At 41.1% G+C, this 16273-nt stretch overlaps 1 protein-coding gene across 1 annotated transcript in view; it reads right to left on the bottom strand.

Annotated features, from left to right (window-relative positions):
* Positions 1 to 1506: 1506 nt before the first annotated feature.
* ENDOD1 (endonuclease domain containing 1) overlaps positions 1507 to 16273 on the bottom strand; it is a 38802-nt gene continuing 24035 nt past the window's right edge. The window contains exon 2 of the mRNA XM_062196897.1: positions 1507 to 11595. Coding sequence (XP_062052881.1) covers positions 10393 to 11595 — 1203 coding nt within the window. The 3' untranslated portion in view covers positions 1507 to 10392. The remainder of the gene's footprint in view (positions 11596 to 16273) is intronic.

The raw sequence follows: 16273 nt of genomic DNA, 5'->3' as shown, positions 1-16273 counted from the left end.
TGATGTGAATGTAAGGGGAGAGGGAGCGGGAAAGGGGAGGGTTGCGGGTGGGAGGGAAGTTATGGGGGGGGGGAAGCCATTGTAATCCATAAGCTGTACTTTGGAAATTTATATTCATTAAATAAAAGATTAAAAAAATTTAAAAAAATTTCATGAAAAAAAAAAAGATGCCTCTTGGGATGCCCACATTCCATACTGGAGTGCCCGAGTGTGAGTCCCAGCTCTGCCTCTGATTCAAACTTCCTGCTAATCCATATCCTGGGATGCAAGTGATGGCTCAAATAGCTGGATTCCTCCCATCTTGGCTATTGTGAGCTTTAGGAGACGAACTAGTAGATGGGAGATCTCTGTCTGTCTTTCTATTGAAAACAAAACAAAATTTTAACTGTTAGTCCCAGGAATCCAGTTGAATCTCTGAATCTTAGTTTACAATATAAAATAGAGATAAGTGTTTACCGGATAGATGTGAAAGAAATGAGGTCCTGTCGGGGATGAAGAAGTTCAAATAGCTACAGGAGAGGAAACAGAGAAATGTAGAGAGTTCTCCCTGTCTACTAAACTCCAGCTGATTATGGCTTGGTAGAGAAGTTGGCTCAGATGTGCCAGAGCTTTTTTTTTTTTTTTTTTTTTTTTTTTTTTTTTTTTTTTTAAGAGAAGCCAGAAAGCAGACATATCTGTGGTTCAGATGTTGTCCACTGATAAATGTGAAAAGGCTTTGTAAATCCTAAGGTTTCTTGTGTATTCACAGGGCATCACTACATTTCTTAAATAAGGCTGTGAGTTGGGTCTACAAGAGACGGTGTGGATGTCATTGAGCACCTCCTCTTCTGTCCTTCTTACGACCACTTTTACCACCATCTCATGGGTTCATAACCCAGTCTGGCCAATTGTCTTACAGCACCTTCTTAGCCACAATGTTGAATCAAAGTTGCATGTACTCAACTAGAAAAACAAACATACCAACAATTTCTGAAGATTTTCCTAGCCAGAACTAACAAAGAAGCTTCCCTCTCTCTCTGGATATGAAGCTAGAGCTGTGTATGACATGCTCTATGATGCATGAAGAAAGTCTACACACACACACAATGAGAGAGAGAGAGAGAGAGAGAGAGAGAGAGAGAGAGAGAGAGAGGGAGAGGGAGAGGGAGAGAATGTTCTGGCATCGTTAGAATCCCTGATATCCACAGATCCTTTCAAGTTTTTATTACAGGATCCAGTAAATTTTGGACTAGGCTAGCTTGAGTGGGGTTTCTGTTGTTGCATCTAAAGGAATCCTGACTAATACATCTTGCCATCACGAAGTGCATCAGCAGCAGGGTTTTCATCAATTTTCAACATATCCTCATGGTATTTGATAGGGGTTGCAGATCTAGGAAGGGAGTCCCAACACAGGAGATGGAAACGTGGTATTTCAGGGAAAGCCAGCAGTGTGAAGAACTCTGCTGCTGTGGACACCATGCCCCCAGATGCAGGTTCTAATAAGCTTCTAGAAGTGATGAGACTTCTCTAGGAAAATGATTCACACTAGGACACATGAGAGATGGAGGACAGCACAACAATGACCTTTTATTAATATCCATTGACAAATAGAGCTGATGTATGGATGAGAACACTTCCATTAGCATCTTAAGTACATTATGTGTTTAAGCTACATAGGAAGCCAAAACAAAATCAAAATACAGTTCATTCAAATTTACTGTGAAAAAGCATTGTCAGGATTTGAAATCTGCGTGTTCAGAGTACTCACTCTACAGAGGCAAAGCAATGAAGTAAGCCAAGTCATGTTCAGAACTTGTGTGGTTGGAATGGACTGAAATAGAGGTATTAAATTAATTAAGGTTTAAAGGCTTTGTGCTAAAATAACTTGATGCATGCATTTTACAGAACCAGTTATGTAACCTTTGGATTTGGAAATATTAAAATTACCAGTCCTCCCAACTCCTGAATAATATTCTTATGGGCAAGGGCAATGCGGGTTTCAGTGACTTTCCTTTCTCTGCCATACCATGGCTTATCAATTTCTTTCCTGTTGGAACTATTATACTTCATATATAATATACAAATTATGCATATATTATATCTATCTTAATGCTCTCAATTGGATTTGTAAGTAATGGTGTTGGGGATCTGCCTTGCAATGACTCATTTCAGCTCAGGAGTACAGATTATAGGCTTCTCTTCCCAACTCTGCCTTCTGTCAGGTCACATTTGTAACTTCAACACATCCATGGTGAAAGTATTTACACCACAGAAATTGGCAAAAATTACAAATCAGTATGCATACACCACCCCATCCTCTGCCGTGAAACCTGGTTGTTCAATGTTTACCAGCACATCACTGGTTATGGGTGCAGTAGGTCTGACAGCAGATTATTTCTTTTAGGACTGTATGCTATGGGTTGATCTTATATTAGACATTTAGGAAGCAATTTGTTTGCCTTATTTCTTATAGTGCCTAAGATGGTCAGATGATAGATGATAAATAGGTAGATAGATAGATCTATCCTAGAGGGCCTTTCACATTGCGTGAGTTCTCAAAATACAGTTCTCAAAATCCTTGGGATCCACAGAATGCTGGTCTAAAGCAAGTACTTCCCAACTGTGCCAAGAATGTGTTTCCCCAAGATATTCGCTAATTAGACATGTCCAGTGTCTCCTGTTCGTTGTGTGTAGTGTTCTCACCACATCTCTTACCTACCTAAGCAATTGTGTGTAGGAGTTGCTCCTGGCTAGGGGGGAGTTGCTAATATAGACATAATGTGTTTTTTTTTTTTTTAATTTTTGACAGGCAGAGTGGACAGTGAGAGAGAGAGACAGAGAGAAAGGTCTTCCTTTGCCGTTGGTTCACCCTCCAATGGCCACTGCAGACGGCACACTGCAGCCAGCGCACCACGCTGATCTGAAGGCAGGAGCCAGGTGCTTATCCTGGTCTCCCATGGGGTGCAGGGCCCAAGCACTTGGGCCATCCTCCACTGCACTCCCTGGCCATAGCAGAGAGCTGGCCTGGAAGAGGGGCAACCGGGACAGGATCGGTGCCCCGACTGGGACTAGAACCTGGTGTGCCAATGCCGCAGGCGGAGGATTAGCCTGTTGAGCCATGGCGCCGGCCAGACATAATGTGTTTATTTACTGTCCTCGTACTATGTGTATTTTCACAGCTTACAGAAAGAGTGCCAAGTGGTGAGATTTCTGGCAATACTAAAGGCTGCTGGGGGAGTTATTTGGGAGCAAGAAGCCTAAGCAACGTGTCTTAAATTCTTTCAGGCTGGCCACCACCTCAGGGTAAGCCCACTAATTAATTCTGCAAGTCTGGGAAGGAGAAGTACTGATGATGATCATGATGATGATGACGACGACGATGACGACGACGACACTGTCCTTTTCAATAATATCTCAGGAGATTTCTCCAGTTTTTGGTAACCCTTAGATTGGAGCTAAGTTAAGAAAACTCATTTATAAACTCTGTGGCCCAATAATATCAAAGCACCTGCTGAAAAGCAATTTCTTACTTGCAAGTTGCTCAGACCCTAATCATCTTGCTCATCCCTCTCTTCATATTTTGCAAATGTAACAATGAGGACATCAAGGAAAGAGGCAGGAACTCAGGTCTCCCAAGTCCCTGAAGTCCTCCTCCCCTTTCCACAAGCCTGCTGATTCCTCACTTCTGGAATGTCCATTTCCCACACACAATAAACAAGAGACACTGGACATGTCTCTTCAGCAAGTTCCTTGGGGAAACACATACTTGGCACAACCTCCAGAAACAGAATTCTGGGAGCTGCTGCAGGTGTTGTCAAGATGGATGGGTAAGGGTCTTGCCTGGGCTGGCCTTCAGTTTGCAGACTGCCAGGGAAGTCTGGGTAGGGACTCACCTGTGACTTTTCACTTTCTGGTTCTTGCTTCTTGTCCAGTTCTTTCTGTTATATGACTCACACGGTGTCTTTCATTTCAATGTCTATTATTCCAGGGACCCAGAGTAAGAAAGCAAATGGGCCTGAGGTGTGTGGAGGGGTCCACCAAACAGAGGATTTATGGGGTTTTAAGAAGAGAAGACAGATAAGCATAAGAATTCTCAAGCCCTTAAGTTCAGAGCCTTCCCAAGACATCATGTTCAACATTTATAATCAGATCCAATTATTAGCTAAGACACTTAACGACTTTTGAATAACTATTTTTTCAGTTGTTTTTGGTGGACCAATTTTGAAAGAAATAGGACTAATTCTGGAGCCTCCTAGAAAAATACATCTTTATATTTTCATGGCACTTTATAGATTACAAAGCAGAGTATCTCATTTCAAAAACTCAGTGAGTCAGTATTTTTATTACCTACATTCTGTAGATAAGGAAAGAGCTCAACACAGGTTTGGCGGCTTTCCCAAAGGTGTCAAAAAGAATGTTAAAACGGGAGCCCAAGCCTACAGAATCCAAAGTGAAGGCTTACGACAAAACTGATGGGCAAAACACTCAAACTCTATACCATAGCTCTTGCATATATGCATTTATTCTGTATTTTTGTGCAAAATTTTATCTTAAACTCCTTTTTCCTATCAAAGCTATCACAAATTGTGGAAGTTCTTGTTGAGACATAGCATCTCCTGTAACAGTGACTCTTCAAGAAGATTCTAGAGAATGATGTTCCAAATTAGGAAAGTATTGCTCAATAAAGTACTAAGTAGAGATTCTCTTTGCACCTGCAAACTAAAAAAAAAATTTTGTTACTGAATATTGGTCCATCTAAGGGAGTGTACACTTTTCCTATGCAAAAGAAATCGAATGCTCCCTAAGGAAAGAGAAAAGCAGCCCTAAACTCCCACTGCCACAGTCTGGAGGACTATGGGTGTACCTGCCAATATTGTAATGAACAAAAGGTCTAGAAAGAGCAGATGGATCCCTGGTGACAGTACCTCTTCAAATCCTAGGGCTCTATATGCATGAGTTTGCCATCATCAGACAAAAAGGAACTCAATAAACTTTTCCAGATGGGCAAAGAGTGTCCAAAACATACTTGCGTTTAGGAAGGATTTACAGAAATTTATGAGAATCTTAATGAGAGCTCATTCTTGACACCTTTAGACATTATCCATTAATCCAAATTATTATATTTATTCTCAAAGCCCTTCCCATTAAGCATGAATTGCATTTTTCTATACTTTCAAAATCATGTAACTTAACTTTGAGTGGTTGCATAGGCCAAAGCTCCCTTGTTATGCTCCAAAGCTTCTATCCCTTAGCCAGAAAATATTTAGTTGTGTTTAGGGTGCCTTTGAGGCACCCCTTGGCTGGGGTGGCCTGAGCATCTGTCCACAGAAGATAAAAAAAGCAAACTTGTCCTGGAGGAGTCAACCCTTAGACATTCAGAAGGTACCTAGTACACTGGAGTGAGAGGTAGAAAGATGAGAGGATGCTCAGTGAGGAGACCAGGAGGAAAGAACAAAACTTGCCAAGAGAGTGCTTCAGGAGCTAAGGCCATATGCGCTCTGAGCACTGGGCTGTGTGACCCTTTTTATTTAATGTTTGTCCTAGGGTGGTTCATTAAGTCAAGAAGTCTAGTTACACAGTGTTTATAATTTCTTAAATGTTAAAATTATATTTTGGTTAATCTGGTTATCATGGATTTTTTTATAAAAATCATCTCATTTTAAATGGTATATTATTACGCAATCTACGGAGATGCTATGCAGTTTTACATCATGCTCAAGCCTGCAAAATCCACATTTACTGTCAGCATGTGCTTTGGAAGTAGGTGTTACAGGTGGTGTAAGACTACTTAAAAGTGGCACTGGGGAAAAGGCAGAGCTTCCTGAAGACTGTTCCTAGTAAGTGTGGGTTGGTGAGAGGGGAAGGTGGTGGATGATCATTCAAGCATAGGGCCCAGGGGTCACCTGTGGGAGCCCCCAAATTCTACCTTATCAGTACTCCAGGATCAATTCATCTCTTGGGATCTAATGCACAATTCCTTAACTCCTAAGAGGATGAAGATTAAAGGAGAATGACTATTTAGAGTGAGGGCGCCCATCTGTTTCAGCAGCTGAAATGCACATATTCTCTTCTAGTTCATTCACTCCTAAGTAATAGTGTCCTTGGGATGCTGCATTTGTTGTAAGATCATGGACCCAGTGAGGTGGGGACACGGAGGGCAATGCTTCTCTACTCCAGAGACCAGAAATGGTCACATCTCCCTCCTTCCCTGGAGAGCGCTGGGTATATGTGAAGTTTCTCGTTTCTGACTCTCCTTAGAGACTCTAATTCCAAATGTCACCTGTTTTTTCATATTTGCTGACACCACTGATGAGGCCCTGGATTTCTTCATTTTCAGCCAAGACTTTGGCTCTTCTACTGTACTTTGATCCTAGTCTTTCCAGCTTTGATCTATAAACATCCTGACTTACAAGACAACTTCCAGTCAATATCACCCAATATGAATGGATATTATTATCAATAATAGCCACAATGACATCAATCAACATTTGCTGAGCATTTACCATGAGCAAGGTGTAGTTAACTCACTGAATGTTCACAGCAACCCTCTGAAGTAGGTACTAATACTTAACACCATGTTACAGATGAGGGAAGCTGAGGCAAGTAACTTGTCCCAAACCATGCAGTTAGTAAACGGGAAGCTAGGATTTGAGCCCACGTCATTTATACCCTAAAGCCTGGACTCTTAGTCATTGGGTGGGTGCTGGGTAAGTATCCTTCCATGAGCAACATCACACATGCCTCCTCTAAACATCTCATTGTGGAACCCCTACACAGAACCCAACAAATGATGATGAGTGATCATGATCACTTTCTTTGTTGAAATTTACACTCAAAAATTAGTTTGGATTGTGGTTGTTAGGAATCAATCCATGACCTGGGGGAAAATATCTGCAGGAAGAGACAGTGAGAACTCTGAGAACCCATCTATGAAAGTCAAGCAGGCCACATTACATTGCTTATAGTGTAACATAAAACTCCACATTGTGTGTTGAGCTTAGACAAAATGCTGAAACTCACAGACTCACACACATAAGATCCCGCCCACACTGCCACCACCACTCCCTGGTGCCCTCCTACAGGCCACAGAGAGGTCAGCTCCCTTCAGAGAATGCTCGTTATTTCTCATACTGTGGGTTTACCAATGAAAACACACATGAGAATGTTTCTATAATTTTCTATGTAATTAGAATTCAGTGAAGCAATAAGCCTGTGGTGGTTGTGAGTGAAGGACATATCAAAAATATTTGATGTCCCAAATACCTTTTCAAAGTAGTTCTAAGGTCTGTTTCACTAATCCAAATTTCTCCCCTTTCTCAGGCATGACTCATTTCTGTTTAAAAAAAAAAGGCAGATGTGACTAGAAATTGTGTGAGTTACTGTGCATCAAGAAAATGGGAAAAAAAAAATCATACTCCCCAAACTTCAAGTATTAGGATTCTCCCCTTTTAGGTATTGCATGAAACGGCTAACAAATTGTCAAGAATTACTTTATTGAGTATCAACAAGGTGCACAGCATTGTACATGGCTTCAAAACATCAAAAACATTTTAGTCACACCCTTTGTAAAGGCTTCCCTCATTTCCACAGGGTTGTGGTTCTTCCTCCTGTGCTCCAGGGTGCATGCTGCTACTATCTTTATCATAGTGCTTACCATGAAACATTACAAGTATCAGTTATACCACCTGATCTCTCCACCAGATTTTGAGCTCTTCAAAGATGGAATCTATGCAATTGTACATCTCTGTAACCCTGATGAATAAATGCATGTTTGCTAGCTGAATGAATAATTGGATGAAGAGTGCTTCACTTTGATTCATTCTCCCAACTGCCTAATCTGCATTTAGGTGGAAGTGCTGATGTTGACCAGGAAGTCAACATTCAAAAGGCACAACGGAAAGGAGGAGTGTCTAGATGCATGGCTGATTCACAGACTACAAAATTAGCTCCATAACGAGAAAGAGTTGGCTGGCTGCCCCAAGGGTCTGAGAACATAACAGAGACACATAATATCTTCAAGCCAGAATGGTTGTTCATTAACCCAGACTCCCACCATTAGAGCCCAAAGCAACTCCTTGGGAAGAGGCCAGGAGTTCAGCCACCTGCTAAGGCTTCAGGCCCAAAATAGCCAACAGTATTGGCCCAGAGTAGACAATCAGCACCTTACATTAAGGTTATTTTATTGTTGCTGTTTTATTGTCACTTTCCACATTTAAATACATGCAAGAATAAATAAATAGACACTAAATAACTTGACATGAAAAAGAAGACATTTCCAAATAGTTCTCAAGAAGCAGTTTGGATGTCCTGTTCCTTGCATGGTGCTGAGACTCAAGCTGCCAAGGGGGCCCTCTTGGGGCCTTTTAGTGTGAAGCTGCCTACTAGAGAGGAGATAGTTTCGATGGGATGCAGTGAGCATGAGGTTGTACATGGATGGGATAATCATTTTCAGTACACAAGCCAAATGATTAGTCAGAGCCTGCAGTCTGTAAGATGGGTGTGAAAAACCTGCCATGTCCCAAGGAGGAGGCTAAATAGTACACACTCCATGGACCTGAAATTCCATATGTGATAGAACATATGCAAACAACCTTGGCCCCTGATCTGCTCATTGCTGGTCATGAAACCAAGGGCAAGCCAATTGCCTCCCTGTGTCTTAGTTTTCTTATCAAATGAAGATTTGGCCAGATGATCTCTCTGGTTACTTCCAAGATTCCAGTTCTTTCTTTCATCCAGCAGGATTATTGACCCAACAGTTCCAAAGCCGTCCCTCACCCTTCCATCTACCTTCACACTGCTTAAGTGAAGGGAAGTCTCACTACAAATTTTTATGCTCAGAAATAGAAGTATTGGTAAAATACTCCTCTAAGGTTCTTAGGAAAATCTAGTGCATCTCTCTGTTTTATGGACTGGTCTGGTGTTCACACTTCCAAACTTGCATCATAAATTGATCAGGACAGCAACTTGGTGGCTGCTGTTTTATTCTGGGTGCAATTCAACCATTTTCTGGGAAAAAATGCTACACTTGATACAATCACATTTCTCATCCACAAATCCCAAACAGATGGTTGTCTTGCTGTTCCCTGATTTCTTTTTCTGCACCATGGATTTTTGTATCAGACTTTCTGATGAATCATAGGCTGTGCCCTCAAGATCAGGATTTCACACTTGGTCATTTCTACTCTCACAAGACACTCAAATAAGTCCAGATGATTCCATCTTAGCTGTGGAAGACATAGCAAAGCTTGGTTCCTCTTGTTACAATTTTAATCCATGATTTAAAATTACAAGTGCTTGACCGAAAAATTGAGAATGAGCTCTCAGTTTTGACTTGCATCCCAGCCTCAAACATACTGTAAAAAATTTCCTAAGCAATAATTACTCTTTATATATATATATATATCCCAAGATGACCAAAATGATTTTTTTATTTTGTGGCTTTTTTTCTATAGAGCTATAGCAAAGCAATCATTTATGGACAGAAGTCAGTGTTTTACTGTATTGAGTACTTACTTGATACATTAGAAAGATCTAGTATGTTGTAGAATATGAATTTTCCTAATAGCTTACTTAACATGTAGATCCTTGAGTTCATTCTTATCAGCCAGAGATTTAATATATGTTAAGTTAATCCAAGCTCAGCTAAGGAACCCCTTGAATCTACTAAGAGCAGGCTTGTCACCTTGTATCCTCTTTACACCTGAGGAGACCATATGACACAATTCAAGGGGCAACAATTTTGCCCTTACATTCAAACTTTGTTATGCCAATTTTGCAAAAAATGGTTATCATTACTCAAAAGAAAATGCAGTAGAATTCAACTCTGGAGAAAAATAAAACCTTACAGGTCCTTTGGAACCATAGAAAACTAAGAGGTATACAAGACTTTACACTGTTCCGTCCACAGAGAAGCATCGTCTGCACTTCCCCAAGGTCAGATAAGTTGGGAAGAAAGAAATGCAATTGCTAAGAAGTTGGCCAAGGATATTTATATCTGTTCACTTGAAGTCTCAAAGAGTAATGGGGGGCACAAGATTCTCTTTTTCTCAGATACCCTCTGGTTTAAAATTGTCCTTTTTCGAATTCTTTTCTTCTCTGAAATTTTTAATTATGAAAAATGAACACCAGATCATTTAAGCTTACCATCTGTATCAGTGCATAAATGAAGTTATTAGTGGCTTGGAAACTTGCACATGTAACTGGAGGTCCACAGCAGATTTCTATACCTAATCCCACCCCAAGCATTTCTCTGAAGTCTTTTTCCTTTGCAAACCAAGCAGACAGCCCCACCAAAAGCTAACACATAATGATTATTGACAGTAAGAGAAACCCATCAAAGACAAAATATTCCAGCTTTCACTATAAAAAAAAAATCAAATTCACTGTGACCGGACACTATGAGTTTTTTGAGTTCTATAACTCTCCAGAATTGTCAAAAGTAACCTTGTAGCCAATTCTCTTGAAGACACTAAAAATGGCCTGGAAAAGGCCACCCATGGTGCCAAAAGCAGTATCAAACAGCAGGGAGACAGTGCCACCAAGGCCCATGGCGATGTCCTTGCACACAACTGGAATTGCGCCCATTGTGTACACAGGGAAACTGGCCACATCTACAAGGACCCGGACAGGGATGCCCAGAACACGGCAAACAGCCTTCAGCAGACAACAAAGGATCCGGAGAACAGCCCTGATGATTTTGGCCAGGACCTTGAGCACCTTCCAGGGTATGCTTACCAACTCTTCCCCAATGGCCACAAAGTATGAGACGGTGGCTGAGCCCAGGCGGTACAGGCAACTTTCTATGCCATTCATCACCTGCTTGGTAACATACCACAGGAAATAGAAAATGTTCTTCAGGATTGCTACCACCAGGTAATAAATTAACTGGAAAAGCTTGATGAATGGGGTAGCAATGAAGCCCATGAGTTTCCCTAAAAAGCTACTCCTTCCTTCAGATGCCTCTGGAGGCAACAGAGCAGACCTCTTGCTCCTCGTGCTGGAGAGAGGAACAGAGTTCCCTCGAGACTGCACCATTCGCTCTTCATCCTGCACTTGATTTACCATTTCCAGGATTTTTTTCATTTTCTCTGTGTCTTGCTCACTTTCGCCACAGTTGTTCTGGAAAAGCTGAGGGTTAAATGGAAGAAGTTTCTCAAGATCTTTCACCATCACGTCTTCTATGATGTCGTCGTCCTGGGTGTGCTTGACAAAACCCATGGCCCAGCCTCCTCCAGGGACAGCACAACAGGCTGCCAGCCAAACAAACTCAGGGACTGTCACTCTGTCTTTAACTTTGTGGTTGGAGGGCACCGCGCCCGTGATGATAAATAGGTCTTCCCCATTGCCACACTGCGGGGCCAATGCCTGGTCCATCAGGCTGTTGAGATTCATGTACCATCGTTCCTGGAAGGACTGAGTCATGGGAACTGAATTTGTGAGAGTGAATGTGGCCATCTGTCCATCACTGCTCAGGGAGAATGGATACAGCTGTCCTCTTTGGTAATCAGAGTCAAGATAATCCGTATTCAAGGCTTGCTTGCCTCCCAGATTTTTCAAAGAGGTGATGGCCTCAGCCTCATTAATCACCTCTTCAAGGTTGCTGTTGGGGTCATCAATCTGAAAGAAACGAACAAGTGTTGAGATGTATCCTTGCTCACAGAAGAGAGGGTGCTAAGACTCATTCTGAGTCGGAATTATTCTGCCAACACTCTTGAGGAATCCCTGTTACTCTAACATTTATAATGCTTGAGTTTAGGAGGACTTGGCTCTCTGGTTCACACACACTTATTTATCCCACAATCCTGAGTTTGAAAGTATCTTCAAATAGACTGTTTCTTATTGTGCTCCCTCTGTTATCCCACCTCTACTCTTTGGTGACACCCTGTCACTCACATACACACCATAAAGTCATTTTAAAAAAAAATCTTGTGGCTTTATCAAATTCCTAGCTCCTTTTTATAATATTTTCAAATGAAATTCAAAGTACAGATTGAACATCCCCATTAAGAAAGTCCAAGTGCTCAAAAAGTTTTGGACTTTGGAACATTTTGGATTTGGGATTTTCAGATTAGAGACATTCAATCAGGAAAATCTACCCAATTATTCCTGAACCTGAAAAGTTCTGAAATCCCAAGCATTTTCTATAAGGGCTACTGCTCCTGTAATGGTAAAAATGGAAACAAAATAGGAACTGCAATTCAGATTATCAGCCAACAATACTAGATGAAATTAGATGTATATATTTTTAATGAATGCTTATACATTTGAGGAATATATGAAAAACAACAAACTATTATCATAGTAATTAAATCATGTGTATTTTGGTGTCAGTTATTAGATATCAGGCAGCAAAGTTAAAATAGCAGCCTGTGTTCAAATTTAAATTTCCTCATGACATTTGTTGTTATTAACAATTTATTTTCTGTCTTGATTAATCTAAATACGAGCTGTATGCCACTTTACACATACACACACACACACACACGCACACACACATTTCTGGATCCGTTTCCTTTTCTTTTTCTTTAAAAGTTAGTTTAACATATTTTTTCACTTTACAAATCTGAAAGGACAAAAGGAAAGAGCCCAGAATAAACCAAAGACTGTGTGTTTATTTCCCAAACTAGGTTGTAAATTCCTTGACACCAGGAACTATGTACATTCCCCATGGGCCCAAAGAGCTGACACAGATTAGAATCTGAAAGCCTCTTGTTAATCGTTATGCCCTGAGAGGGTCATCATGGCCACATTTACAACAACAGGCAGCTGAACAAATCCATATTAAACAGCAACAACAATGACAACGACAAAACGATGTGGGAGTAGATTATGTAACTTAGTATTATATCCATTAAAATGCTTACAATTACAGAGGGCTTGTGATAATGAGGAAATATAGGCCATTATGTTTGAAGTAAAAGGTGGGACATAAAATTAAATGATCATATTTAAAGTGAAAAGCCTAAAAATATGCAAGAAAAACTTTGGAGGGAAACAGATGAAATGTCAGCAGTGGTTGATTTCCTGGCAATGCAAGTGACATTTTCCTCTACTTTCTTGTTTCTTTTACTGTATTGTCCCTACCCATATTAACTGTAAATTATTTATAATATGTATTACTTTCAAAAGCAAATAAAAACTATTTTAAATGAGTTAATTTTTCCTGAGTTCCTAGAATTAGTGCTACTCACTAATCTACTTAATAAATCCCCAGGGGAGTCAAGACCATGGGGATTGCTGTATGTCTTGTCTAAGGGCAACCTGCTTGGGCATTTCTCCAGCTCTGCAATAGCAAATGCAGGCTCCCTCATGCATGGCCGTGTAGCAGTAGTGAGGGCAATCAATGAGAATTTGGTATGAAGGCAGGAACATTTGCTGAAACCTAATGGAGTATTCTATAGGCTGGCCCTACTTGTCATTCCACCCCTTCCCCCAGACTTAGGAACAATGATCCTAGATGTTCTCTACTCCCACTACATCTTCTTTAGGATAGAGATAAGATGCTCATTCATTTTGCAAAGCTTCTATCTCTGCTTTCTTATAACTGAAAGATATACCCCAAGGAAATATCAGCCTCATTCCTGAATCATGAGATCAAGATATGGCAGAGCCAAGAACCCATGGAGTCTTGGGTGTAAGGTCAGGGATGCATGTTTGTCCAAGGCTACTCATAATAAATATGGAGGTATTTTTTTAAATTAACAGCTCTGTGGCAGAACATAGAGAAGCATGCCGGTGTGTCTTCAGCCAACAGACCACACAGAGGTGAATCAGCACCTGCAGAGCCAGATAGCAGGCCTGCAACCCAATCAGAGAAGGAGGAATCTTGGACAGGTTGGGTAAAAGGGTAAAAGAGAGAGACACAAGAGGAGACAAGGTAAGGGTAAAACAGGAAGAAAAGGAGAGAACTGAATGAGAGAGTGTTTGTGTGGTATAAAAAAATAAACAGAAAAAAAAAAATAAACAGAAACCAAATAGGCAGAAGCCAAGACTGTGGGTTGTTTCACTCCCAAACTGCAGGGCATAGTCTCCCAGGGCCACAGTCAGAGGAGGCTGAGCTGAGTGTTTCTGCATTCTCCCGGGCCAACTGGGTTCACAGGACTCCAGATTTTGGCCATGGTCATGCACTTGGAAACCAGGGTAAGCATTCCCTGCCCATACTTCACAAGAAAATGGGGCATGTATTTTACATGGAAAATGGGTCAGGATGGAACTGAGGAGGCTGGGGTCAGGGATGAATTCCACATTGGGCTCTGTGCCCTCCCCTAGCCTAGACCTTCCTAGGCAAAGCAGTAACTAAACTATGTGCTCTGGGTATCATATCTTCCCTCCCCTGCCCCTTCTTTCTTCTGAATCCCATACCCTGCATCACTTACTCTTAGGAACCCCAAATTAGACCCTATAGTTTGATGACAAGGTAGAAAACTGTATTTGAAATCAAGAGAGAATGCAAGGAAACTATAACTATATAGTGATGGTGGAACAGAGACTAATATTTTATCTATTAATAAATGTTATAAATATCATTAACATTATTAAAGAATATATATTAAATATTTTCAATATAGCATTACACAGAAGATATTTTTACCTTATCTTGCAGATGGGGAAACTAAGATTCAGAAAGATAAGGCAACTTTTCCAATCATTCAATAATTGGTAGCCAAACCAAGGCTTGAACTCAGTCTTTTTCTCTCTAAAGCGTAGAATCTTTACTACTAATGGACACTGCTGTGGCAGTTTTCTCTGAGTAGAAAAAAAGAAATATGGCCCCATCTGTAATCTCCTTTATTCTCTGTGGTATGGAGTAAGTGAAACTCCTTAAGGTCATAGGGAGTGAAGGCGATGCCCGAGCCCTTGTGTTACTGTCCCCAGACCTAAAGGGGGTGGGAAGGAGAGGAAAGGCGGCTGAAGAGTGCATGCACCAGCTGACCCTCAGGACTCCTTTCTGCCTGAATGCTAAGCAGACAGCAGCTGAGCCACCAGCTTCACAGTCCGAAGAGGTGGCAGCAGAGGCAGCTTCCATGTGCAGTCACCCTTAGCAATGGTCAGTGGGCTGGTCCACCCAAGGCCCTGATCCCATCAGCACCTCACTTGGCTACTCTATTTTTCTCTACACCAGCAATGGTAGCAGAGAACAGGAGGCATCCAAACAAAAAGCCATAAAATCAGTCCTCTCCCTACAACTTCCTTGGCTTCCACTCCATGGGTTGCAGTTAAACACTTAGGAAAGGGATGCTACATAGCCAAAGTGACCTAGATCATCTGTACAGCTTAAATGAATCTGGTCTGTGTTCCTAAGACTCATTCATTTGCTTCTTGCAATGACACACTCTTTTACAAAGATAAACGGTTTGGAAACCCAAGAAAAGTTGAACAAATAGACATAAAGACCCAGGATTTGTGGCATAGGTTGGCATTGCTGGGACTAGAAATGGATTCAAAGTCCTAAGGAGTTTTGGCAGGAATTGTCTGTGGATGACACTAAACAGTCAATCATGGTTACCATTAATGAGACACAAACACACTGACCTGTCAGATTTTTCTCCATTTCCCCCACTGGATTCTTCACCCATTTCTCTCTGCATAGCTTCTACCTCTTGGCTTTCTCTAACTCATGATCTTTGTTCCATCATGACTTGGACTTGGACTTGGGCCATCATGGACTCTCTAGGCACCTGTCCTCATTAACCTTCAATTTTACCATCTTTGTTACCTGATTTCCTACTTCCAGCGCTCATCTTTTCTAATCAGACCATGTCAAGTCAAGCCAAGCTGAAGCCAGGGACCAGAACCTCCATCCATGCCTCCCAGGTAGGTGGCAGGGACTCAAGCACTTGAGACATCATCTGCTGTCTCTCAGGGTGTGTATTAGCAGGAAGCTGAATTGGAAGCAAAGGTGAGACTTGATCCTAAGTACTAGTGATATTGGATGTTAAAAGTCTCAAGCAGTGGCTTAATCTACTGTACTATACTGTCTACCCTTGTTTGTAAGAAGACATACTGATATTTCATAAACCTTTTCTTCTCTTTGGAGATCTAAGTTAGACATATACCAAAGCTGCTTTCTCTATGCTTTCTGTGTCTTCTTTCTCATGTTTTATATCTCATTATATCTCTAACAGATCTGAGTTCCTCAGATCTAACTTTCAATCTACTGAATATCTCTTTAGCTATGTCTAGTTGTCTAATGTGTTTGCTGATTTTTTTATTTCAATGACTTTTCATCCCTTCCCAGAATTTCTATTTCAAATTCTCCTGTTTCTCTTGTGGAATTCACTTTTTTGTTTCAAAA

Source organism: Lepus europaeus, chromosome 7 (assembly GCF_033115175.1).
Source record: "Lepus europaeus isolate LE1 chromosome 7, mLepTim1.pri, whole genome shotgun sequence".
NCBI classification, from domain to species: Eukaryota; Metazoa; Chordata; class Mammalia; order Lagomorpha; family Leporidae; genus Lepus; species Lepus europaeus.
The sequence above is the reverse complement of the archived record's forward strand: the minus strand, read 5'-3'. Positions and strand labels throughout refer to the sequence as shown.